Source organism: Acomys minous (genome assembly GCF_964271855.1).
Source record: "Acomys minous genome assembly, chromosome: 6".
NCBI lineage: Eukaryota > Metazoa > Chordata > Mammalia > Rodentia > Muridae > Acomys > Acomys minous.
In genome coordinates this window covers 58904979-58930460 of record NC_140487.1, presented here as the reverse complement: position 1 = coordinate 58930460, position 25482 = coordinate 58904979, and the positions used below count along the sequence as shown (strand labels likewise).

At 42.3% G+C, this 25482-nt stretch overlaps 1 protein-coding gene across 8 annotated transcripts in view; it reads right to left on the bottom strand.

Moving 5' to 3' along the window:
• Nucleotides 1–11714: 11714 nt before the first annotated feature.
• The window catches only part of PALS2 (protein associated with LIN7 2, MAGUK p55 family member), a 92377-nt gene continuing 78609 nt past the window's right edge, over nucleotides 11715–25482 (bottom strand). For all 8 annotated transcript variants that reach the window (XM_084787348.1, XM_084787343.1, XM_084787341.1 and 5 more), the window contains 4 exons: nucleotides 24344–24505; nucleotides 15051–15253; nucleotides 13321–13449; nucleotides 11715–12158 (listed from right to left, as the gene is read on the bottom strand). In XM_084787348.1, the coding sequence (XP_084643474.1) occupies nucleotides 11982–12158; nucleotides 13321–13449; nucleotides 15051–15253; nucleotides 24344–24505 (671 nt within the window). In that variant the 3' untranslated portion in view covers nucleotides 11715–11981. The remainder of the gene's footprint in view (nucleotides 12159–13320; nucleotides 13450–15050; nucleotides 15254–24343; nucleotides 24506–25482) is intronic.

Sequence of the window (25482 nt, the reverse complement as noted above, 5' to 3'; positions counted from 1 at the left end):
ATTTGTCCTAAATAGCTCACGACATAGAAGCAGGTTAGGACAGAGCCAGGGTGAGAAGCAGGCACAGCAGAGGCTCATGAATATTCAGTATTTGTGCCCTTAGCCATAGACTTGACAGGAGTGATGAAGACAGAGCTGAGGGAGAGGAGATTTGTTCAGACAGGAGACCATAGCTGGAGGGGGCGAGGGGCAGGGAGGAAAGAGAAGGGCCACCTTGGTGGGCACGAGGGCAACTTAAATAGATGGACTTTGACACATCCTGACTTGAAGGATTCAGGCACAGAGGGAGTCCAATCAAGTTTCAGCTGTCACTCAAGGAGGCTTTCAAAACAATGTTACCAACTTGCCAATAACCAGTTCGCTCACATCCTTTTACCAAATTCACCAGTTTGTTTCAGTTCATCCTAACATTGGCAAATTGATCATGGAGTCAAACCACTTTGTAAAGAAAATCTTCATTTCCAGTTTCTGATTCCCTCAGCAAATAGGTTTGCCAAAGTTGAGTGCCTCTTTTTGTACATTCTACATTCACTAATTTACACGTTTGTTTCTTGCCACGTTTTCGTATTTCCTGTGTGTCTGGCCCTGTCCTGCAGCGGAAGCTTCTGCCAAGAGCAGTGGAAGAAAACGCGCTCGTCCATTTCATATAACACAATTGACAAAGACGCCTGTATTCGTAAGGATCTACCCAACATGGGAGTCTACAGGGTTAGTAGTAAGATAGCATGGTACTTTGAATGGCCTCATAGGCTCATATATTTGAATGCTTGGTCAGTAGGGAGTGGGGCTATTTAAGGGCTGTGGCTCTAATTGTTGGAGTAGCTGTGGCTCTAATTGTTGGAGGAAGTGTGTCCGTGGGGCGGGCTCTGAGGTTTCAGATGCTCGAGGCAGGTTCTTCTCTTCCTGCTGCGTGCAGATCTGCATGTACAACTCTCATCTACCTCTCCAGCACATGTCTGCCTGGGGGCCGCCATGCTACCCACCATGCCTCCCCCAGAATGACAACAGACTCAGCCTCTGAACTATAAGCCAGCCCCCAATTAAACTCCTTTTAAAATAAGTGGTAAAGGTGTCTCTTCACAGCAATAGAACACTGGCCAACATGACAGTTCACTGCATAGTAACAAGACACAGAGATGGGCTTAACGTCCAGCAAATATTTACCAAATCCTTCCTTTTAATTTGCACAATGTTCGGTGGGTTTTAAGATGTAGGAAAGGGCTAGCGGTGTTGCTAGAGCACCTGTGTAGCACGCGCAAGGCCGTAGGTTCAATCCTCAGCACTGCTAAAACCAGAAAAGGCATAGAGATCGCAGATTTATAAAAGGAAGAACCGATTGGATTTTACAGATGCTGACGTAAGATATTCAACACAGGTCACTTATCCCTGCAGAAATGGGGCTAAAGCAGGAGCTAGGTTCCTGGCTCAGTGCTCAGCAGTTTAATAGCAGTGTAGCTGTGAGTGCGGCAGGAGAAAGAATGTGCGTTCTGGTCTAAGAAACCGGGGCTGTTGGCATCCTTCAGGTCCGACTTTGGTTAGCTGTTGTCCTGGACACACAGCTGAAGCTCTCTGATCCTCAAATCTGACACGAGGAAATGAAAATGCCCACCCAAAAGATGGCTAATTCAGTGAGATGGTATGAAGCATCCTGCATCCCCACCTGCCTCTCACAGGCTGTATGTGTCCCATGATACCTATGATGTAGCTCTATGCACTTGTAGATCACAACAGCAGGTTGCAGCACCCAAAATTCCCAAGGTCTGTAGACATCAGGATTTCCTGGGGCCAGGGAACCGAGGCAGGAGGATTGTGAGTTCCAGGCTAGCCCGGGCTACAGAGTGAGACCCTGTTTCAAAGAACAAATCAGACCACTTTTGTTGTTACTTCTCTCTACCTTCCTGGAAAGAATAGAGCAAGTCTATGCTGCTGTTTCAGGACTCTGATCCCTCAGCCACCCCCCCCCCCACCCATGTTGTCATATAGTGAGTGGCACCCTCGGGGACATTTCACTTGCCTGAGGCCAGTCCTGTTATAGTAAATGGTCTTTGAGTTGCTTGTGTTTTTATAGTTTGGATGCATTGGAGGCTGACTGTAGTTTTTATTACATGTTAGGCATACATTTCTGGGGTGGGGAGTACCCAGGGATGCTACTCATTCAATTCAGTTGTAACCGACTTGTACCAGGCTCTGAGAACACGAGCCCTCTCCAAGGAGATGGAGGGTCTTTCTTGTTATAGAAACTCCTTTACCCACATAAGCGAAGTCATGTACGTTCTGAGGCCTCCCTCAGCAGACAGAGGACAAGAGCAAGGAAGGAGTACGCAGTAACTCAGGGTCACCACTTCAGTGTGTTGGCATTTTTTAACCTGGTTTTGAAGCTGTACGCGAGCATTGGGGCCCTCAGCACGCTTCCTCTGTGCAAACCAGAATGCTGCTGACAGCGTGGCTTACGGTGGGTTGAAAGCAAGGGGGGAAACAGTGACATGACAAGGGAATGGCTCAAGGGGAGAACTGGTTGCTGGTTGGAAATTCTTTGAGAGCCAAAGGGCATGTAACACACTAAAAGCATCCTTGTGCAGTGGATGGTAAGTACTACTAAACCGTAGAAGATGTCACTGAAGCCGTTTGTAATAGCAAAGTCCTTCAAACAATTTACTGTAACTGTTTAAGAGGACTGACTGGTAAACAATCACAAGAAAGCCATGCATTGAGAACTGTGGGCAGCTGAAAGGAGGAGACTATTCTTCCTGACTGACTTGGAGTGGGCTCACGTTACGTTGTGAAGGAAAATGAACTTAAGCTGCAGATGTGCACTTACGGGAAGATGACCAGGACCACATGCTATGTACACATGTGCTTCTGAGGAAGCTCTCTCCACCCCACCCCACCCCCGAGAACCAGGCAGCAGTGCTTGTAGTCAGGGAGGGGAGCTGAGAGGGGAAGAGTATGAGGAGATAGTTTTTCCTTTATATGCCTTTTACATCCTTATTATTTCCTCTCTATGGCCGCTCAAATAATAAATATTATTGAGAAATCTGGAAAAGATGAAAGAACTTAAGCTGTGGGCAGAGATCAATATCTTGGCTGAATGAGAAGGTGGGATTTTGTGGAGCAGTGTAGATGATCAATATGTAAATGTTTGCTCAGGCTTTCCCCTCAGGCTCTGTACAGTCACAGCCTGTTGGGTGCACACTCCTGTCACACCGAGAGCCATCATGGCCCAGGTGCTTCAGTCTATGTTTGTAGAGTAAGATGAAGTTGTCTCTGCAAAGTTTCTGGCTTCTGATGAAGCAGGTTCAGTTCAGTAGTAAGGAGGCGGACAGTGCTTCTACTCCCATCTTTTTACTCCTTGATTCACTCGGAGAATATCAAGAGGCTATCATCCCCACAACACCCTCTAAAGCACAAGGACTGAAAAAGTGAACAAAAACATTTCCTGGTCACACAGAGCTTATATTCTATTTGGGAAATAGGCAATACATGCATAATTTTAAACCAGAAATTTACATATACCATTAAGAGAATAAAGCAGGAAAGGAGGATGATGTTTGTCTTAGTGGGAGAGTTGGGAGCCATTTCCGGGTACCTAGAGAAGTCTTGAGGGCTAACAAAAGAGAAAAGACCTAAATCAGGACAAGGAGCAAACACGTGAAGGTCTTGGAGGGACAGTGTTCTAAGTAGGAGGAACACAGAGTGGTAACTGCTTGACCACATCACGGCCCAGCTAAGATGGCGCACACCTGACGTGAGACAACCGGGGACAAGCCTGGGGAGGAAGACAGAGGAGGCTTGTACGGATGCTTTTCAGCTTCCTTGTGTGCATCATCTTGAGTTCTTGGAAAGATGCAGATTCTGACTCACTAAATGTGTGGTGCCGCCTGAGAGGATGTCCTTCTAAGCAGCTCCCTACAACGCTGTCCTTACTATACTTTGTGTAGCAAGTGCGTAGATGAAGGAGCAGCCCCCGTGGTTACATAAAGAGGTTTAAATTTTATTCTCAGTGTGGCAGGGAGACATTGAAAAGTTTTAAATACAACAGTGACAAAATCTTGTCTGACTTCAAAGACTGAAAGGACTCTCCCCACAGAACCCCAACATCACTGGAGTTCTTATTGAAGGGGCCTCCAACCACTGCACCAGGGTCCACCCCTGGGAACGGTCTTGACACCCCAACCTGGTAACAGCACACCAGCGCCGCATGGTGCTCAAGCCACCACAGAAAACGCTGCCTGCCTTGTCTGGGCTGAGATGACCTCAGCCATGTCTAGCGTGGGGAACTCTTTGGATGTGTACATCATCCCACCAAGGCTCAGCAGACATCACTGAACAGGGGGTGGAAAGGATGTAAGAACCGAAGAAAGGAGTGGAGTGAGGTGGGATGCTGTCTCGGAGGCTTGGCAGAGCCGCTGCTTTCTTGACAGTACTTGGGCCTGTTTATTAGCATACCGTAGGTATGTCAGTATCCTGACATGGGGAGGGGCTGGGGCTGGCAATGGAGAAAGGGGCCCACGAGGCCTGGCCTCCTCCCTGAGACATTCTAAGTTGATAAGGGAAGCTAGGCAGGAAGGGCTTGTGAAGCCCCTCCCCTCCCTACCAATGGGCAGTTACTGGTTGCTAGGGAGGGAGAGACAAATTCTTTAACAGCATAACCATCCACAGAGGGCTTATGCCTTTGTACATAATCCCTCACCCAGGATTTTAGAAAAAACCGTAACAAAACACAATGGGGAGGGGTGTCCGGGGAGGTGGCTCAGTGGAAAAAGTACCTGCTATCCAAGTGTGAAGCCTCTCCAGAACCCACAGAAGTAAAAGTTGGGGAAATGTGGTGGCCACCTGGAGGTAGAGGCAAACGGAATCACTGGGGATAAGCTGGGACTAGCCAGGAATCGCCAAGCTCTGGGTTTGGGAGAGGGACCCTGCGTCAGTAAAAGCAGAGAACAACGGAGGACATCTGACATCGACTGTGAGCATCGCTGTAGGTATAAGTTATTGTGTAATCCAAACACTGATTTCTGTGCACCTCCCCCCCCCTGTTGAAAACCTTGTTCTAAGAATCTCCTGTCTCAATGGTATGTAAACGTGGCTCCCCCAAATGACACCTGATATGCCAGTTGCTGAGCAGGGGAGAGAATAGGGCTGGACTTCCTGCCAGCCAGGGGATTCAGCTACAGGAGAGATCCAGGAGCCATCAGAAGGAACTGGAGCAGGAAAGCCACAAAGCGCAAGAATCTCTGGGATGTTTGCTGGAGGAAACCTAATTAGCTTAGAGGGTTGAGAATAGAGTAATAACCGCTCAGTTATTGTGTTGTGAAGCTTGTTAAAATATAATAGACTCTGAATTACTTGTGGATAGTGGGTTAAGAGAGAAATTAAGGAAAAAACACTGTTTTGTAAAAATAATATTAACACGGCCCTGCACACATGTGAACATGAATACACTGGTGCACATATGCCTTACACACACACAAACACACACACAGACACACACCCACACCCTATTCATGGTTTAACTACAATAAAGACGATTTCCCAGACCCAGAAAGACACACATGGTATGCACTCACTTGTAAGTGGATGTTAGCTGTATAGCACAGTGTGACCATACAACAATTCACACATCTCCAAGAAGCGATGTAACAAGGGAGGATGCTCGGATCTCACTCAGAAGGGGAAACAGAACAGACAGTAGAAGCGAGGAGATGGAACAGGGTAGAGGGAATGCTGAGGAAATGAGTGTGGGGATCAGATGTGGGGGGAGAGTGGGAGGGAGGCTCAAGGTCTTGGAGAGAGAAATGGGCGGGAGAAAAAACAGCAACACAGAGACAAGCTGGAGACCTAGACAGGGTAGGCTCCTGGCAAGATTTCAAGACTCCTTCCTGTAGGGGGCATCATGGAGACTGGAGAGGCCACCTTCTAGCCAGACAGACCTGCTAGTGGAGGCAGGGGAACACTATCCCACCCACAATAATTTCAACCCAAAATTTACTCTGTCTGTAAGATGTGCAGGGATAAAGTTAGAGCAGAGATTGAGGGAATATGCAACCAATGCCTGGCCCAACCTGAGACCCACCCCATGGCAGAGAGCCAACCTGACACTATTAAGGATACTCTGCTATGCTTGCAGACAGGAGCCTAACATGGTTGTCCTCTGAGAGGCTTCACCCATCAGTAGGCTGAAACAGATGCTGAGCTGCACAGCTAACCATTAGGAGGAGCACAGGGAGCCTTGTGGGAAAGTAGGGGTAAGGACAGAAAGACCCAGGGAGGACAAGAACTCCACAAGGAGACCAACAGAGTTGACTAAGCAGGGCTGGGGTGGTGGGGGTAGTGTGCATAGGGCTGAAGCACCGGTCAAGGTCCATGCATGGCCTGGACACAGGCCCTCTACACAGATGCAGCCGATGGACAGCTTAGTCCTCATGTGGGTCCCCCAGTAAGCTGAGCAGGGCATTATCTCTGACATGGACACTGCTGCCCGCTTTTCGATCACTTCCTCTGGTGGAGCTGCCTTTCCCAGCCTCAGTGGAAGAGGATGCTCTCAGTCCTGATGCGAACTGATGTGCAGGGATGGGCTGTTGGGGGGTGGGCTCCCCTTTTCTGAGGAGGGGAAGAGGGAGGGAGGGTGGGACCAGGAGGAAAGGAGGGAAGAGGCTACTATTGGGATAATAATAATAATAATAATAACAACAACAACAACAACAACAATAATAAAGACAACTGTCTCTGGCTTCTGAAATGAAAGCTGGACTACTGCTCAGTAGTGGAGCATGCTGGGCATATGCAAAGACCTGGGCTTAAGCATCTATGCCCTGTGGTAGTAAGAATATTTATTTCAGGAGACTGAAAAAGCAGTAGTTTTATATATAAGAAATGGTCAGCTTCCAAGTTACAAGCCGAATTTTCCTAACTTCTGATGTGTTAATTCAGCTTGTGTCAGTGATTGAGAGACAGCCAAATAGGAAAACAAAAGCCATCCAGACCTGTGTCCTGAGGATGTCTGTTATCACAGCACCATGCTACCAATCACAAGCCAATAAACAATTAGAAAGAGAAAGAAGTATTGTTTGGATTTTGGAGGTACTAATTGTCCCTGTGAGTATTTTTTTAAAATAAAGATGTGGGTGCCTATAAAACCTCACAGTGTGTAAGAACCAGGCTGCAGTGCCAGCAGTAGGCACAAGGATCAAGTAGGGCAGCTTCAGAGTGCTAACATCAGTCTACACTGACGTGACCACGCCAGAGGATTTCAATTTCCTTTGATTAGCGAATGGCCTGCTTAGCAGCAAGGCGCTTGGAATGAGTTTCCAATGGGACTCCTGGGTTAGCAGTCCTGAAGGACAGAGCAGACCGTGTTCCAGATTCCAGCTGCACCATGGGGCTCTTTTAACTCTGGACATGTGCTCCTCGACAGCTTGCCACCTGCTCTTTCACCTTAGAATGAGGTACCTCTACCGGGACTGAAGGAGAAGCAAGCTCAGGTAAGAGAGAACATTTAATAAAGCATCTCACAGGCTCACCACACCACAGTTACGGTCACTCCTTAGAGGCTAAGACGAAGACCAGCATTGCCTTCGCCCTACTTAACATGTAGACGGTAAAGGGCCACTACATGTTATCCAGACCTCGCGCTCAGAAGTAGGGTCTTAGCCGTTAGAAGCAGCACAACTCTTTTTACTTTTATCACACGAGATTATTTTTTAAGACAATCTTGTAGTGTTTTGCCCAAGCGGTGCAAACCAACCGTGCTTACCTTAGAAAATAAAGAATTACCATCCTCTCACTTTTTAGTTCACTAAAGATGTGTGGTTCTTTGCATTTTTCCGAAGTCACTCCAGGATACAAAGTAACAAGATGAAATATGAGAAACAGTTTTAAAAGAATATAACTTTAAAAGCTAAAACAAAAGTACAATTTAAAAATAACCTTACCTTAAAAAACTAGAGGATTATCATCAGCTTCATGTGTATCACACATACTTACAAAAGAACAATCATGCTGAATTATTCATCAAATGTATTCTTAGAAATCTGCGTATATTCAGTTATATACAATAATCTCATTATTTAAAATACTGAATTTCTACCAAGAACTCCAAATACATTACAGATGTTGAAAGAATTCTCACAGCAAATCCCTTTGAACAGGAGGAGGGCAGGCACAATTTCATTGGAAAGTTTAAGTCAATATTTCCCAAGAGGTCTCCATGCAGAAATCTGTTGGTTTTTTTCTTAAGAAAATTAAATTCTAATAACAAATGACAATTTTCTGAGCTTAGTTTCTCTAATAAATTCGTCAGAAAGGGGATTAGTGTCAGCTCCAAGGTGGAGACTAAGCCTCTTTTAAGAGAACCTCAAAGAGGGTCAGAATGTCTAGGAATCTTAAAGTAATTAAAGATCTTAGAACACTAGCTGTAACATGTGGGTGAATATATTTAGCTTTATTATTCATGAATTTTGGGAGATTGTTACATATTATACACATAGCTTTGTGTGTGTATATGGATATATATATATATGTACATGTTTTTTTTAAAATGAACTATTTATGTACACAGATCTTCAGGATTGCCTTTTCTTTATTTAGTATAAAGATTAGTTACTATGGAGGTAGGGCCCTGCACTCTGTAATTCTGTATAATGGAGGACTATTTCAGTATGCATAAAAATAAGTAGATTGTTAATTTTTCATACTATTTTCAAACGTTTTACAAGTTGAGTTTGTCCGTTTAAAATAAATTGTAACTAATTTGTGACCTTGACAATCAACTTCAGTCACTGAGTCATGATACTTCTCTCCTCTCACACACACAAAAACATTGTTTTAGTCAATTTTTGAAGTTAGGATAATTTCTGTGGTGTTGTGGACCTCACACATGTTAGTTAGGCACACTCTCCACTAATTATAGCCCTGGGCCCTTTTTTGTTTTCTTTTGTATTTTATTGTTGTTGTTTTGTTCTGTTTTTGAGACAGGGTCTTGCTATCCACTCAGCCTGATTCCAGCATGCAGTCCTCCTACTTTGGCCTCCTAAGTGCTTGTATTACTAGGTCTGGCATAATCATCTTTTCCGGTCAGAGTAGAACCTGGCCATAATCACTGTCCTGCTACTGGACTTTACTGCTAACTTGAGCTATTTTCTAAATATGTATTAATAACCAATTAGCCATTTTAAAAGAAACTTTTTACAGTTCATGATAAATTACTCTACTAGGCTCCAGAATCTAGGGTTTAGTTCCAATTTGTTTTACGATAATTTCTATTTTAGAAAGCTATGGTCAGCAATTGTGTCGTCAGCCAAAACAGACACTCCTGCTGTATCCGACATCTGCTATTATCTAAAAAAACAGAAATGGAGACTGTACAATACAAGCACAGTAGTAATAAAGGTGAAAATTCTACTGTAGAGCATTAAATATATTCAACTAGCAATCAATGTTCAGAGACATTTCTACAGGCATTTGTACATTGGAAACAAAAAAACACATATAACCATTAGTTGTAAAGAAATAACCACATCCTGAATGCTGGATGCAGACACTCATCTCCTGTAGCACATTCATGAACATTAGTTTTCCCAAAGCATGTGTGTGTGCGCGTGTGTGTGTATTTTACCTATTACCAATTATTGAACAGCACTGTAAGCCTTCATCTTTGGAAAAACTATTATGTCTGTTATGTTAGACTCTTCCTATGAGAGAATTATACATTTCGGTGATCCTATTGCCTAGGAAGAATCCTCATGTGAGGCCTGATGGTTTCTACACACTCAGGTGGGCACTTGAGATTCAAGTTCAGTGATTCTTCACTGAGAAACAGTTGTATTTTCTTAATATTGGCATCTATATTATCGTGAACTAAACTATTATTTCATTGGAAAAAATCTAATGTGATTAAGTTATCAATCACGAGTACCATTAATAACAGAAACAATGGTAAATATAGATGATACTCCAGACAATGTCCATTTTATATCACATGAGGAGGATATAAATACATATGTCACTATTGTTTCTGTTGTACCAGGATGGTAGAAATACTGTGTGGATAGACTGCTGTGCCGATATAATTTTCCCAAAGCTGCTTAGAAAGGCTTCATGAGCAGTGTGAAGGTACACTGAGGAATACAGTACATTTCCTGAGAATGCAGAATTGAAATTCCTCTCCCAACTTACATTACAGTGTGTTGAGACAATAAGTCACAAAGTATCATAGTAAATACTGTGCTCATGTTGCTTTGAGAATCCATGATTTCAGCAAGTACATGTGGTTTAAAAGTTATTGAGTATATGATCCATTTTGGTAACAATTTTGTGTTCACCCCCCCCCCAATTGTATTTGGGCTATAATGTTCTAGAATTAAAATTGAAAAGTCCACAGATTCTTATTTTAACAATATGGTAACTTAGGTGTCTATTATGAAAATAATTTAAAGCAATGTACGAATGTTGCTTACTACCATAAATATGTACGTACATACGTATGTATGTATGTATGCATGTATGTGTATAGCTATATTAATCTTTATATAGATGGATATGTACCTTTAATGTACATATCAAAATCCGAAGTCAGGTGTCTGGATCCTGTCACCAACGATAATCATCAGTATTTAAGCACCAAACCCTTAAAGTGTAACTATTCTGGCTGCGAAAAGCTAGCAGCATATAACTAAGGGTAACTTAGTGATGAGCTGCATCACTAAACGCAAATGTTTATGGAAAATCTGTACCATTCAAGAATCCTAAAGGAGGATATCAGCCAAGGTGAATGTGGAAGCTGGTACACTCTGGCAATGCAGTTAAAAGACTTGATTCCCAATCATTAAATAACAACAAAAAAGTGTTTTTCCTAACATAAATCTAGAGTATAGAACATTATTTAGTATATATTATATAGTGGATATTATATGTGTACGTATGTATGAATACATGGCAATTATCTCCAAATTTTGTAAACTGCTCAATGGATTTGGTTTTCAACAGGACAGAGAACAAATACCCTAAACAAATCACTTCCTGTTTCAGAAATCACATTTGATGATTAACAAATAGCTTGCAGCTTAGAGACGTCTTTAAATATCACACGCATTTGCAGAGGCATGTTTTTGCTGACTATATCCTTTTAAAAACAAACTGACTGAAGTAAAAGGTTTGAAATTTTATATTAAAAACAGGACGCGTTCTCTAAGTTGAGTAAAGTTTTGCAGGATAAGGCACTCTCTGTCTGCATGACCTTGCTTTCAGCCCGAGCTCCTGTCATAACTAACATGCCACACTAGTCAGCATCAGCACGTCCCTGTGACGAGTGAGAAGAACATGCCCATACACAGTGCAAGCTGTTGCTCTTCACTGTACTCGCTAGACAGAGACGAGGGGGAAAGCGGGTTTTCCTGTGCAAATAAGGATGAGCAGCCATACTCTGGGATAAGAGGTGGCATTGAGAAGACTGGGTGTCAGGTTAATATAGTAGTGAACTAGTTGCAGCACTGATATTTAAATTCTGCTTCTCTAAGAAGTTTGATTAACAAGGTCAATAACTTCTATTTTTTTTTTCTAGTAAGAGAATAATTGACGCTTAAGAGAATGACAACTTTAGCTTTTACAAAACTATTTCAAGTATTCATTATCACAGTGAAAATGTGAGAGCAACGCTGGAGAGAATGATCTGGAAAGTCCTTGATGAAAAAGGTAAGGGCACTAAATCAAAACATACAAAATGCTTGAACGCATTTCTTTATGCGGTATGAATAGAAAGGTTTTATCCATAAAAAGTTAGAAAAATTAAGAGAAAGGATATATCAGTATACCTTCCCAACCACAGTCATATAAAACGTCCACCTAGTGCACGGTTACGTCAGCCTACACAATAGAAACACCTACATGTGGCAGGCGCCGTCTACCTCTGCACGTGTTCTCCCAGGAGAAGGTTTACTTTTTGAGTCACTTTTTAAGAGTTTTATTTAATTGTTAGCCTTATTGAATCGTCAGTACACCCAGCTAATGGGGACCCACTGTGGCTCCATTCTCAGCTTCTCAATGGCAGTTTGTAATTTCTCGAAGGCTTTGTCTAGATTGTCATTTACGATGATCAAGTCAAAGTAGTGGTTGTATGCTCTCTGGATCCGTGCACTTTCATCCACTGTTTTCTTCAAGTCAGAGTCCTGTGAATGTTAAAAAAAAAAAATAAAGTTTGCATGGTAATATGTACTGAGAGTTAAGAAATGAGGGTTGGGTATTTGCTGGAATTCAGATGATCTTCTCAAAATCTCCCCTCTCCAGTGCTGAAGAAGGTGTTGCCAGGGTCTGTTCACGCTGCAGTCTTCCCACCTACCTCCATGGTTTGTGAGCACTGTGTTGTGCACACTCTGTTCTGCCGGCATTAGAATGAAGTCCCTAACACCGTTAGGGTGAGTCTGAGATGATGCAAGAATTACTATAGGAGGTTGATTCCAGCTGACTTCTATATAATCCCTTCCAAAAGGGCATCATCTCATGGCCTGTGTAGACCTAGGAGCCCAGCTTGCAGTGGCTATTCAACTCAAAGCCAAAATGCTTCCTGTCACTTAGAAAGGCAGAGGATTTTAAAGGTGTGATGATTCCAAGCTACGCTAAAACACACAGCCATAGCCTTTAGCTTTATTTCTGTGAGACTGTTGTTTGCATCCATCAGGTCGCTGGGTGGTTTGGAACAACACAGGGAGAGGAGGGTCTGAGTAATGGGCTCTGCATGAGCAAGGAAAGCGTTCCATCAACTCCCACTACTTCATATGTAATTCTACAAATTTGGATCCTATTAATGTCTGTAAAGTTTTGGAATCAGTAGATAACAGTGAAACAGAAAAAGGTCTGGTGTTTTGGTAAAAAAAAAAAAAAAAAAAAAAAAAAAGGCAAATGAATGACAAACAGAAAAACTGCAACTTGTAAGTACTTTAGAAGACAGCACAGGTACAAAGACTTTTAAAAGACCTACTTTAGATAGTGATTAGAAGACTGAAAAAATGACACTTAAGGAAGCAAGAAAGCTCCAGGATCACACAGGATGTAGATGGGAAGATGTATGTATGTATGTAAGTATGTGTGTGTGTGTATATATATATTCCAATATGATCCAATTTAATTTTATAAGAGAAAACTTATTCTGTTTTAAAGGGACATGGAACAATATAATAGCAATATCATTTCAAGTCCTAATCTCATCAAGTTGCTTTTTATTCTATAGAACTTCACACAGTGCACAGCCTTCCTAAGTGTGAGTCAGTGGGATTAAACATTATGAAAAGAAAAGGGAAGACAAAAAAGGGTTAACTTGGAAAGAGCCCCTACCGTCAAAAGCTTGGTGGTGATTCCTGCATCCACTACAGCCTTGTGCATGGCACGTAAGGTCTCTAGCTCTGGAGCAGCAATAAATACCACGTAAGGCATGAACTCAGATGTCCTCAACACTTTCAGTGCCTGTACAAAGAGTGATTACAAACCAATTTATAGCATATTAGAACTTGGAATGTGCTGGCCGTTAGGATAAATCAAAGTCTATCTGCTTTTTTCTTAAGGTTAAGGACAACCTACTGCCTGTGCCCCGGGCATAACTCTATACAGCACTTCCCTAAAACGCCAACCCATTTACTTTGTTGTAAAATCAAGTGTTATTACTAGTCCTTTACTCTTAAAGGAAAGTATATAACTTAGTGATCCAGATACGTAATCTTTTGTTAATTGTAGAATTCTTCCAGTATTGAATATTCATCCATAGTACAAAATACTGTGCAACACCTACAAATAAAAAATAATTCAACAGAAAGTGATGACAAGATTTTAAGAAACATTAATAAAAAAGCTAAATCAACACACCATTAAATTGCTTTCTAGCTCTTTATAGATATACCAATAGATAAATGCCACTCGTGGCCTTAATCAGAGAAGCCTTTTTTCTAGTGAACAGTGGTGAATACGAAGTCATGGCTGTACAAGGTGCCGAGAATAAGTGATGGGTGAGTGTTCAGCCCTAACCGAGAGACTTATATACCAACTGCTCTGAGACTCAGGGAACACTGCAGAAGGAGGGGCAGAACGCCAGGACCAGAAGGTAAAGAGAAGGGCTTTGAAATGCATCTTCTGAGCAAGACGCAGCCACTGCACTCAGGCCGGGCTGGGTCCGCACAGGAATGGGCTCCGCAACAGGCAGGCATGGGTGGTGCGAGGGCTCAGGCGCTCATGCCTGAACTGCATCCTCCTGATAGATTAGGGAGAAGGGGAGCCATTGCCTTTAATTGTGCCCCTACTTGCTCCCACTGGACTCTAGTGAATAGTCCTAACCGTATGTTCATACAGATGGCCCATGTTAGACTAAAAGAGTTATAGAACCAAGGCAAAAGTCATGAACCTGGGAACGCTACTACTTGTGGGAATGAGGGGTGGGAAAGCTGGTGGGGATGGACGGAAAGAGAGGGTGCAGGAGAGAAGGTTAATCAATACATTATTCACATGTAGGAAACTGTCACAGAGCAAAATTAATCAATAAAAGCTCAAGAAGCTACATAAAACCATTTTACCTATGCTGAAAGCCACAAAAATAGAAACTTACATTATACACATGTGTACTTAAGGCATACTGACATGACTAAAAAGACATATACCAAATTATTACAACCTATCTCTGAGTAGAAAAGGGAAGTTGAAGTTGGGCTGAGTGTAAAGGATGGGAAGAGATGAGCAGAACAAAGTAAGAAGTGAGTGTAAAATGAATGTTTTGCTTCCATGCGTCTGGGGAAGTAAAGGGGGAATGACTTCATTGTGTTGTCATCTTGTAGCCTTGAGTTTTAAGTATAAAATTCCCAACATTGAGACTTGGACATCACTTTGCAGGTTCAAGCACACGGCTTTACCCAAGCCTTGGTTGTCTGGTTGACATTTACTTAAGTATCTAGCTATGGACTCGTAATTTAGTTAAGAACCACATTCTACCTTGATTAAACGCATTTCCTGCATCCTACATACACAGATAACTCTCTAGGAAAATAAAAATTAATAACAGCTTTGGAATTCATGCAACTCACTTGTGGATTGACATCCAGAATGCAAGTCCGTCCAGTCTGGACAACTTCGAGAATAGAGCCGATCTTCGTTCCATAGAGATTTCCTTCATACTCCCCGTGCTCCAGATACTTTCCAGCCTTAATGTCTGCTTCCATCTCTGACCGGGACACAAATTTATATGCCTGTCCATCCTTTTCATCTTCTCTTGGCTTCCGAGAAGTAACTAGAATGAAATAAGGTTGAAAACTTGCACAAAGGGGCGTGGTGGCACACGCCTTAATCCCAGCACTTGGGAGGCAGAGGCAGGCAGATCGCTGTGAGTTCAAGGCCAGCCTGGTCTACAAAGCGAGTCCAGGACAGCCAAGGCTACACAGAGAGAAACCTAGTCTCAAAAAACAAACAAAACCAACCAACCAACCTACCTACCTACCTACCTTGCACAAAGAAATTGTAAATTGTAAAAAATAGACTCAAAGACACAGGGATGAGTTTGCATGGTTCACTCATCCTGGCTTTGGGCCACAGCCATGTGTACTTGTTTATCCACTGTCCATGTTTCCTTTCCATTAAAATAGTAGCTACGACACAGACTGCATGGCCCTTGAACACATTTCTAATTTACAAGAACGTTTAAAGGGGTGGTTCCCAACATAAACTTTGTGTCAAAATGTGGTTTTTAATTCATCTGGAAACTTTAAACATACTTATTTAGAAGTTCTCCTTGTGTTGCCGTTTATGAATGGTGCACTCTTTTCTCTTGAAGATTCCATTACAGCCCGCCTTTCCAGCTAAACGTTTCTTTCTTCCTTTTCTGTTTTTGGTTTTTAGAGACAGGGTTTCTTTGTGTAACAGCCTTGGCTGTCCTAGAACTCAGAGATCTGCCTGCCTCTGCCTCCTGAGTGCTGGGAGTAAAGGCGTGCACTACCACTGTCTGGCCAACTAAATAGTTCTTAATTGGTTACCCAAAGGTGAGCAAAATTCACCCATTCTTAGTTAGTAATAACTATTTTCTGGAGCAATTCTACCTACAAATTAGGATATCTATTCTTTGTTTTTCCTCAAGAATTAAGCTTTCTTTTGGCTTCTTGCTTTCTGATATTCCCAAATGCCAAATATTTGATTTTTATAAGCAACATTAGGTCTCTATTCTGACCTATGGTTTCTAAATCAGAGTGAAAACCCCAATTCCAAATCCAGCGGTGGGCACCCCTTTTATGTGCACTCAGATCTATGGATGCTTTCATGCATGCCATGCTGACAACTCTGTCTGTGCTGGGCATGAATTCCACCTTTCAGGTCTCTACAAAGTCACTCTGCCAAACTGAACAGTAGCTTTGAGGAAGAGAAATAATTTTTGCAGTATTTCAGGTTAGCCTGAATCAAAGCTTGACTGAAGTCTACCTTTGTTAAGTAAATGGAGAATATCTGAGAAATCATTAACTATCTAAAATTACAATGAGGGACATAAATAAAAATGACAGAATTTTAAATTATGGATAATGAGCATAAGACACCAAAACAACTTTTAGAAGAAAATGAAAACAAACTTTAAACTCAAGGTAAAGATCTAATTTCCACTGAGGCCGTTATGTACATGCTGTCTTCTGCTGGTTTAACTAATTTCAAGAATCTTCAGGATGGTTTGATGATTTTCCACATTAAAAACTAAATCATGTTTCTGGAATTTCACCAAAGATCGATCTCATATGACAAAAGCTCCAAAAGAATTTTAAATCTCCCAGGTATGCACATACAAAGACCTGGTTAAGGATGTAACTCCAATTTAAAAGCCATGTTTTCTGGTGAAGCCCTGTTTCGAAACCATCAATCTGTTGCTTGAAATGAGTATGTAGACGCACGTACACACACACCACTTCCCAGTTCAGTCAGAGAATCCCAGTTCATAGCAAGATGCTTCCAAGTGATTTTGGACTATAACTCCACCCCCTACTGGACATGCCAAAAAGAAAAGAGAGAAAAAGGCAGGGAGGACTAGAAAACCTAGAGCCACTGCCACTCACGCGGTTCAACTCTTGTTTCCTTTTCAGGAGAAAGCGAGCAGAACAGCTGCACTAACTCTCCAGGCTTCTTACAGCGCAGCTGCACTGCCCGTGACTTCTCACGCTGCCCGTGACTTCTCACAAGTGAATCTTTTTCTTTCTTCTTTTTTTGGTTTTTCCTAGACAGGGCTTCTCTTGTATCCCTGGCTGTCCTGTACTCGCTTTGTAGACATGGCTGGCCTCGAACTAACAGAGATCTGCCTGCCTCTGTCTCCCAAATGCTGAGATTAAAGGTGTGTACCACCGTGCCTGGCACAAACGGAATTTTAAGACTGACAAAATTCTAAATTTCAGCAGTAAAGAGTCAACAAAGAAACACTTCATGTGTTAACCAAGCCAAAGGCCTCGATACTAAAAGCAAAATAAAGCAAAGCAAAACAAAGCAAAACAGGATTTATAGTTTATCTTCCTGACAACAGTTTTTCTATCTTGTTTCCATAATATACTTAAAAATTATAATAAATCACTACAATGCCATCAACCTCACCTGACAGTGTGCACTATAGTAGTGCCCAGGAACAACTATGTAATCTCACTCTGTGGCCGAGAGCCACTTTTACTGCCAGGTTCACTGCAGCCTCCCCCAAAGTCCCCAAGGTAGGGACAGAGCTTCAAGTGCCCATCACTGAGCAACAGATTTTTAAAATATGGAACTTTAATATATTTACATTCTATCTATATAAATAGAAACTACTGATCACATTAAAATTTTCATCATGGTAAACTCTCTACAAAAGTTATCATTTAGACATGTTGAAGTGTATCACTCAATAGCATGAAGTGCATCCACACTGCAACCAGTAACTCAGCACACTACCTACTTGCAGAGTTTTCCCATCATCCCAAATTCCGTGTTCCTTAAATAATTCCTCCTCCCCATTATAGTGCCCCCACCACCACCTGAATGGTTATGAACTGGTACATTGTGGTTTTAAATTTCTCCAGTGATTAATGATGTTCAGCATGTTTTCATGTGCTTGTTGTCCGTTTTGAATTGGGACTTTTGTTTAAGATTATGTTTATGCAGAAACTCTAAATGATCTGAGGGGATTCATTCATCGTTACATGTTTATTGGGCATCCTGTTACTACAGAAACCTGTTCTAGGTAGTAGGTCAGAGAACAGAAGACAAACAAGACCTGGTTCCTTGTGATGTACACTTCAAGAAGCAGACAGTGAGAACTGAGAAGCAACAACTCAGGTGCCGTGCCACAGCCACTAGGTAACTGGAGGAGCTACGGTAAACTGGATGGTCAGGTGGGGCGTCTGCGGGTTTCCGTGAATAAAAAGTCCACTTCAAACACATGAAAATACGAAAGGTGGGTATTCCAGCAGCTGGACAAGTGAAGGGCCAAAGGCATGAACAGTGAATTAGAGGATCATGAAGAAAGGACTAGTGCACTAAGCGGGAAGTGGCACGCAGAGTGATCTGGGATGCTGTAAGCACACAGTCAGTATTAGGAACTTTGAATGCTTTCCTTAAGCATGTAAATAGAGCACTGAATGGAATTTTAACTTGAGTCTCAGACTTCACCTGAATCCTAAACAGATGCTAACATACTAAGGATGTAGTCTATCTTTTGCAGTTTGCCAAAACATAGTCATCCTGGTCTTGGGGTCATCTACTAAACACTGCTGTCTTCTGTATATCCAAAAAGGAGTCAATGAGTCATCAATCATAGGTTTAAGGAGAAATGCATTGTTTTCTCTTTTCTTCCCACACAGTAAAATTATTTTCTCAGAATGCTCAAGGCCTATGGTGACATGTCACAGCAGTCAGGTGATCTGTATGCTAGGCTAATGCGTGTTTATATATGCATGTCCAAAAGAAAGCCCACCTTCCTGAATTGTTCTGAAGGTGCTCTGCACAAAAAGACAGTAAGAGGAAGCACACTAGCTGCCCCTCTGTATCATGAGCTCTATGCCTGTAGAGTCAGCTAACCACAGACGGGGCAACTCAGGAAAAACAAAACTCATCTGTACTGACTATAAACAAATTTTTATCCCTGTCACTGTTCCTTAAGCAATACAGCTTAACGGCTATTTATAAACCATTTAACATTTTATATATAGAAATCCTAATAATTCACATGACTTAAACATACTTAGAAGGCTTTGTGTGGGTTATATGCAAAATTCTATGGAACTTGCCATATTTATGGGTTTTAGTATTTTTGGGAGTAGAGTGGGGTGTGCGCGTGGTCTCCTGGAACCAGTTCAGGGATGATTGCAGAAGCTATGGTATAAAAGTTCGGGGCAAGGCTCCAAGGGAATAATTAGAAACTCAAATGCCCTTGGCCAGAACAACTTGTATATGGAAATCTCCAGCAACTCTAGAAAGTTCTCTGAAGATTCACTGTTTGACCAATCAAGACAAAGAACTCCAGCAAGCAAGATCGTATGCAACACTACTTTCTCTTTCCTTCTGGCACTCACTTCTAACAATACAGCCCACAAGGCACTAAAGCAGCAGAGGAGGATGCAAACCAAGTAATAAAACAAGCCACACCTCAACTTTCCCAGTGCAGCTCAAGAGAGTTGTGAGAAAGGTGGGAGTTGTGAACTAGAGTCATGGCTTCAGTTTTGATGGGGACTAGCCCTTTTTAATACCTAAAAATGAGATTTGTTTAGCAAAATGACACAATTATGAAAATGGAAGTAACTAGAAAGTTATGGACTCTCTGAGATGCCTGAAAGTAAAGAAGGGAAAAGGAACACAGAGCCCCGGAGGCTTGATAAAAACCTAGTTCTTTCCTTTCTGAGCTCAGTCATTCAACAAAGCAGTTTTTACCAGCTTGCAGAAATAACGTGAGTCAGGACACTAGGAAATAATGCTTAGCTGTGTACTCAAAGTGAGAGCAGTCAGATGTTCCTCCAAACTGAGGCAACGCTCATAAAGTGTTCAGTTAGGGGCAGAAGCTTAAATCATGGATGAAAGTTTGCTGAGAGCAGCTGCACTGTTTAAAAGTATCCCTCAACAGGCTGTTCAAGTTACACTACCGATTTGCAGTAGAAACATCTACTAAATGCCACAGTAACTAAATCAATGACCAACATTAGCATCAACAATAGGACACAAAGACAAGATGCATCTCTCCTGATGGATGCCTGAAGGACAAGAAACTGATTTATGTATTTCCAATAATGCAGATCTGAACTTGGGAGGAAACAATCAGGAAATTCACAGAGGGACATTTATAGTATTAGTAATTATATTAAGTGAATAAAACTCTAACTAAAAGGAAGAGATTAGCACAATAGATTTAAAAAGGTGATCGAACTATATGCCGTTTATGAAAGACATTTTATTCTTGAAGACACAGGTATGTTGGAAGTCAAGGATGGAAATGCGACCCAGAGACACAATCACACCAGACAAAACAAACATGGAGACAAAGGTACTGCTGCAGACAATGAAGAACACTTACAATGACCAAAGGATCAACTCATCCAGAAGTAAGATGTTTATAAGCATAGAAGCACCAGACAGTAGACTCTCCAAATACACGAAGAAAAACAGAGATGAAGGAAAAGTGAGAAACAGACAAGTCAGCGAAAGAGCAGGAGGCGTCAGGGCTTCAGTGATGGTGAAAACGAGCAGAAGGTCATAGAGGAAACAGAGACCTGAACAGCTGCACAGAACATATCGACATAGCGCCCCAGTCACCAAGAGAGTACAAGAGCAAGGGACACTCTCCAGGACAGATTATATCTGAGGCCACAGGAAATCCCAAGGAGTTTATGGGGAGTAAAAGTGATGCGTGTTCTCTGGACACAGTGAATGAAATTATCATCACTAACAGGGAAATCTGGGAAAACAAAAATGTGTGAGATTATATAATATAGGTCAAATAAGAAGTCACAAGTAAGATCAGCAAATACTTTGAAGTGAAGATGGAGCCGCTGGAGAGTAACAGTCACTGGTGGAGCCGAATCTGGGTGTGGGGACAGAATATTCTGGTCCCTGCCATCATAGCTGTGGAGGACTCTGAACCCCCCCTTAGAAAAGTGTCTCAGCAGGGAAAAACTGTGAGCACCGTGGTAAGCTTCAGAGGTAAAGATGCTGCCTGAAGCCTACTAACAGCTTCCATGGAAAGGCTTCTTAATAAGCCAGGTTGGGTGTGGTGGCGCACGCCTTTAATCCCAGCACTCTGGAAGCAGAGGCAGGCAGATTGCTGTGAGTTCAAGGCCAGCCTGGTCTACAAAGTGAGTCCAGGACAGCCAGGGCTACACAGAGAAACCCTGTCTCGAAAAACGAAAAACCAACCAAACAAAAAAACAAAACAAAACAAAACTGAGCCGAGGAAGCAGCAGAGAGAAGGCACCCAACTCCGTGGACTGCTTTTGCTCTTTCTCCTGTCACTTTCACTTTTGTCCAAAAAGGATAAGTTTCTAGCTCAGTCCAGAGACTGATTCCATGTATGCTCAGGAAGGAAGACAGTTTTAGATGTGGCTAGTTGACCTGTGTTGTATAACTGGAGCACCAGTGTGAAGAGAAAAAAACCATTTATCTGTGTCTAGAACTAAAAAACAAGTCTGAGATGAATGCAAACAAAAACATAGAACACAACAAAGTCACAAGCTGTAATAGAGCAACAATTAGTGAGAAATTTCTAACATAAATGTGTGTGTTAAAAGGAAATGTCCAGTGAATAACTTAATTTTCTGCCTAGGATAACTGGAGAAAAGAGCATCCTAATTCCAAGGAGCAGAAACAGAAAAGAGAAAGTAAGATTAAATTGAAATTGATAAAATGTATGACAGGAAAAAGCAGAAAATTAATACAGAAATATTTCTGTAAAGAGCATCCTATGGTTCACTGTTGGTGAGTGTGCAAACTGGTGCAACGATATGGAAATTAGTATGGAGGCTCTGTAAGAAGCTTAAGGGCAGGGAGATGGTTCAGTTGACACGGTGCTCATCAGACAAGTTTGGTTCCTTAGCACCCACAAAAGCTAAGAGCACTAGCCACTCCTCCAGAAGACCCGGGCTCAATTCCCAGCACCACATCATGCCTCATAACCATCCAGGGATGTCTCTAGTTCCAGGGAATCTGATACCCTCATCTCTTCTGGCCTCTGTGGGCACCAGGCAAGCATGTGGTACACAGACATACATAAACACAAGGGGAAAGGTGGGGCCTGTCCGGAGACATAGTGGGGGTGGGGTGTGAACCAGCTGGGTCTTTGCAGCTCACTGGCCTTCAGTCTGTTCAAACCATGAGCTGCAGGTGTGGTGAGTACCACCTCAAAAAGAATGGAAGGAGGACAATGGAAGAAGATGTGCACCATCAGCCTCTGTCCTCTGCATGGACACACACGTATATGAAGACACATGTCCCATACACACCACCACCACTAGTCTAAGAGCAGAACTGGCACGTGACCCAGGCACACCATGCACTCACAGGCATGTACCCAAAGGACTCTACCACTAATGCTTAGTGGTGTTCTATTCAAATTACAAGGAAATGGTATCAACTTGGCTATCCATCAACTGATGAATGGATGATGATACGCGCACTAGAATTTTATTTGGTTATACAGAAAAATGAAATTGTGAAATTTGTAAGAAACTGGATAGAGCTGGAAAAGCTAAATGAGGTAGCTCATCAGCAACACACTGCATGCTCCTTATCTGCAGATCCTACTTGTGTGGTTGTGTGCATGTGTATGCATAATTTCTGTGGAAATGTGTGAGGATAGAGGTTATTCAACTAGAAAGGGGACACTAATTTTTTTTAAAATAAAGGATGTAAAGCAGGAAATGGAGAGGGTGATAGAGCCCACATGGCAAGAGAGGAGAGAGAGCCCTGGGGAGAGGGGAGCGTGCAGAGCGGGGCGGGGGGCAGGGAGATGGGACAGGTGAAGGGGCAAGGCAACCCAAACCAAACGGATAGAATAATGCCAAAAGGAAGCCTGTTACTGAGTATAAAATAAAATGTTTAAGACTAAAATGAGGTTAGGGACTGGAGAGACGGCTCAGCAGTTAAGAGCACTTTCTGCTCTTCTGCAGGATCAGGGTTCGGTTCCCAGCACCCACACCAGGCAGCTCACAACTGTCTATAACTTCAGCAGGGGTGGGGGTGTGCGACACTGGTCCTCTGTCTTGGGTCTCTGTAGCACCTACACTCACATGCACACAGCCAATGCAGACACACTATTACACCCAATTAAAAATAATAGAAGAATATCTCTTAAAAAGCCAAAATAAACTATTCTAAAGAAAAGCAAGTACTAAGACACTAAGCCATAGCACATTAAAACTAGCTTTAGGCAACATGATTCTGTAGGACTAAAGAGGGCAGAAACCTAAGTTCTGAATATGAATTGTCCCTAACTGGGAAGTTTTAGGAACTGGGCCTTAGGAGAAAGCTGATGACTGGGGGCGTGCCTTGAAAGTCATTCCTGGTTCTGGAAACGCCCTCACTCTCTGCTTCCTGTCTACCACAAACCCCTCCCACACGCTGCTGCTACCATATTGTTCCATCCTGCTATGAGTTCAAATACAAATAAGTGGGTAAGCAGCTGCACAAGAAAATATCAAGAACATCTTGGACATCAGGAACATCTCGGAAAGACACGAACTAAAGTGAATCCCTTTCTTCCCTGACATTGTTCCATTTGCTCACGCTCTCAGAGGATTCAGGTGTGCGGCAGGCGTTATAACATCCGCGGTTATCTGAACTCTCCACCTACTCCATTTCTGACGTCACTGAAGGTTTCTATGTCGACATGCAGAAGATAGGGGAAATGAAGCCCACGAAGTGAATGTCTGGCCCTCAGTGACGCTCAGCAGCGTCACTCTACACATAGGCCCAGTGAGTCTCCTCAAGAGGGTCGCCCACAGAGGATCAGGCTTGATCCTGCAGGGGCCAGGGCTGGAACGTAAACCAGACCACCTAAACTCACAAAGTTACTGTTGTACTGAGTGTTTGAGCATCTTGTAGGCTTTCTCCTTTTAAATATACTACATGGGGCAAAAATACAAATAAAATGGACAGTTACACAAGAAAATACCAAACAATGTAATTTGTCACAACTCATAAATGTGTGCATCTGCCTTTAGCACGTTTCGGTACAAAGAGTGCACAGATGCAACTACTGCTGAGCAGCAAACAAGCTGGCAGGACCACCTACTCTTCCATGCTCATTGGCATAGCCAAATTTCATCTGGAATTAATGTTAATTAGTAATAATCCATTTATCCACACCCCCACTCTCTTTCTGGACAACAAATGGAAACAGACTTACACGGCACTGTGGTTCCAAATCTGGCGGGACTCAGTACTATGAACCTGTTCTTGAGGCTTCTTCTGCCCACACCCTGAGCTCCTATCAGCACTAAGGTTTTTCGCTGGAAGGGTGGCATTTTTGCTACTTCCTCATAGATCTGAATTTCATGACGATCAAACTCTAAATGCAAAAGGAATGGGACAACATTACCCTCAGTTATACTTCATACACACAGACACACTCCCTGGTACTCGTATGCTAATCCCTGGAATTACACAGGACTGACATAGGCTTGTATTTACAAATTTGGTAGGGCAGAAAAAAGTACTTTATATCTTGATTTAAATGCTTATTCATCTCATTTGCCCTCAGACATTCAATTAATGTGCTAGAAAACCCCCAAGTTTATGCGTATTTATCAATATTCTATATATTTTAAAGCGGTGTTTCTCAACCTTCCAAATGCTCATGACTCATGTGTCCCTCAATCACAAAATATATGAGACACAAGCTTAGCTGTTGTACTTGTGCAGATAAGAGTTTGCCACCTCCAGTGATAACACACTCATGTCTAAGTACCAAAATTCTGAAATGTATACATAAAATAATACGCTGGATAAAAAAGCATTTGCAGTAGACTATAGCCTCAAATATAAACTAAGTCACCAAAAAATTACAAGTCTTGTCAAAAAAATTAAGAGATATAAATTTAATGAATAATCAAACCAAAGTGATTATGAAACACAGCACCTCTCATCGTTGCTTTACTCCATCTGCAGTAACAACACTTCAACCTTACACTATTATACGCAACAAAGCCTTCTTTGCAGAATTTCTTCAGAATAAATTAGGCCAATACTGCAGAGTAAAAACACCTTTTTCTCCTGTGTGACTTTCTTCACACCGTGTTCTCTAACACTAGTGTAGAGGTAGCTTTGAAGTCAAGGGAAACAAATCTTCATATTCAGCTTCCTTTTTAAATTTTTTATTAGGATGGGTCACATGCGGCCCTTTTTATGCAGACACACTTTGGGGTGCACTTTGAGTGCATGTTCCTGTAACCTCTGCCACTCTTCCTTCCCTTATTCTTTCTTCCCTATATATTTCCCTTCTCCTTTAATGTCAACTGTACATATATGACTTTGTGTATCTGTATA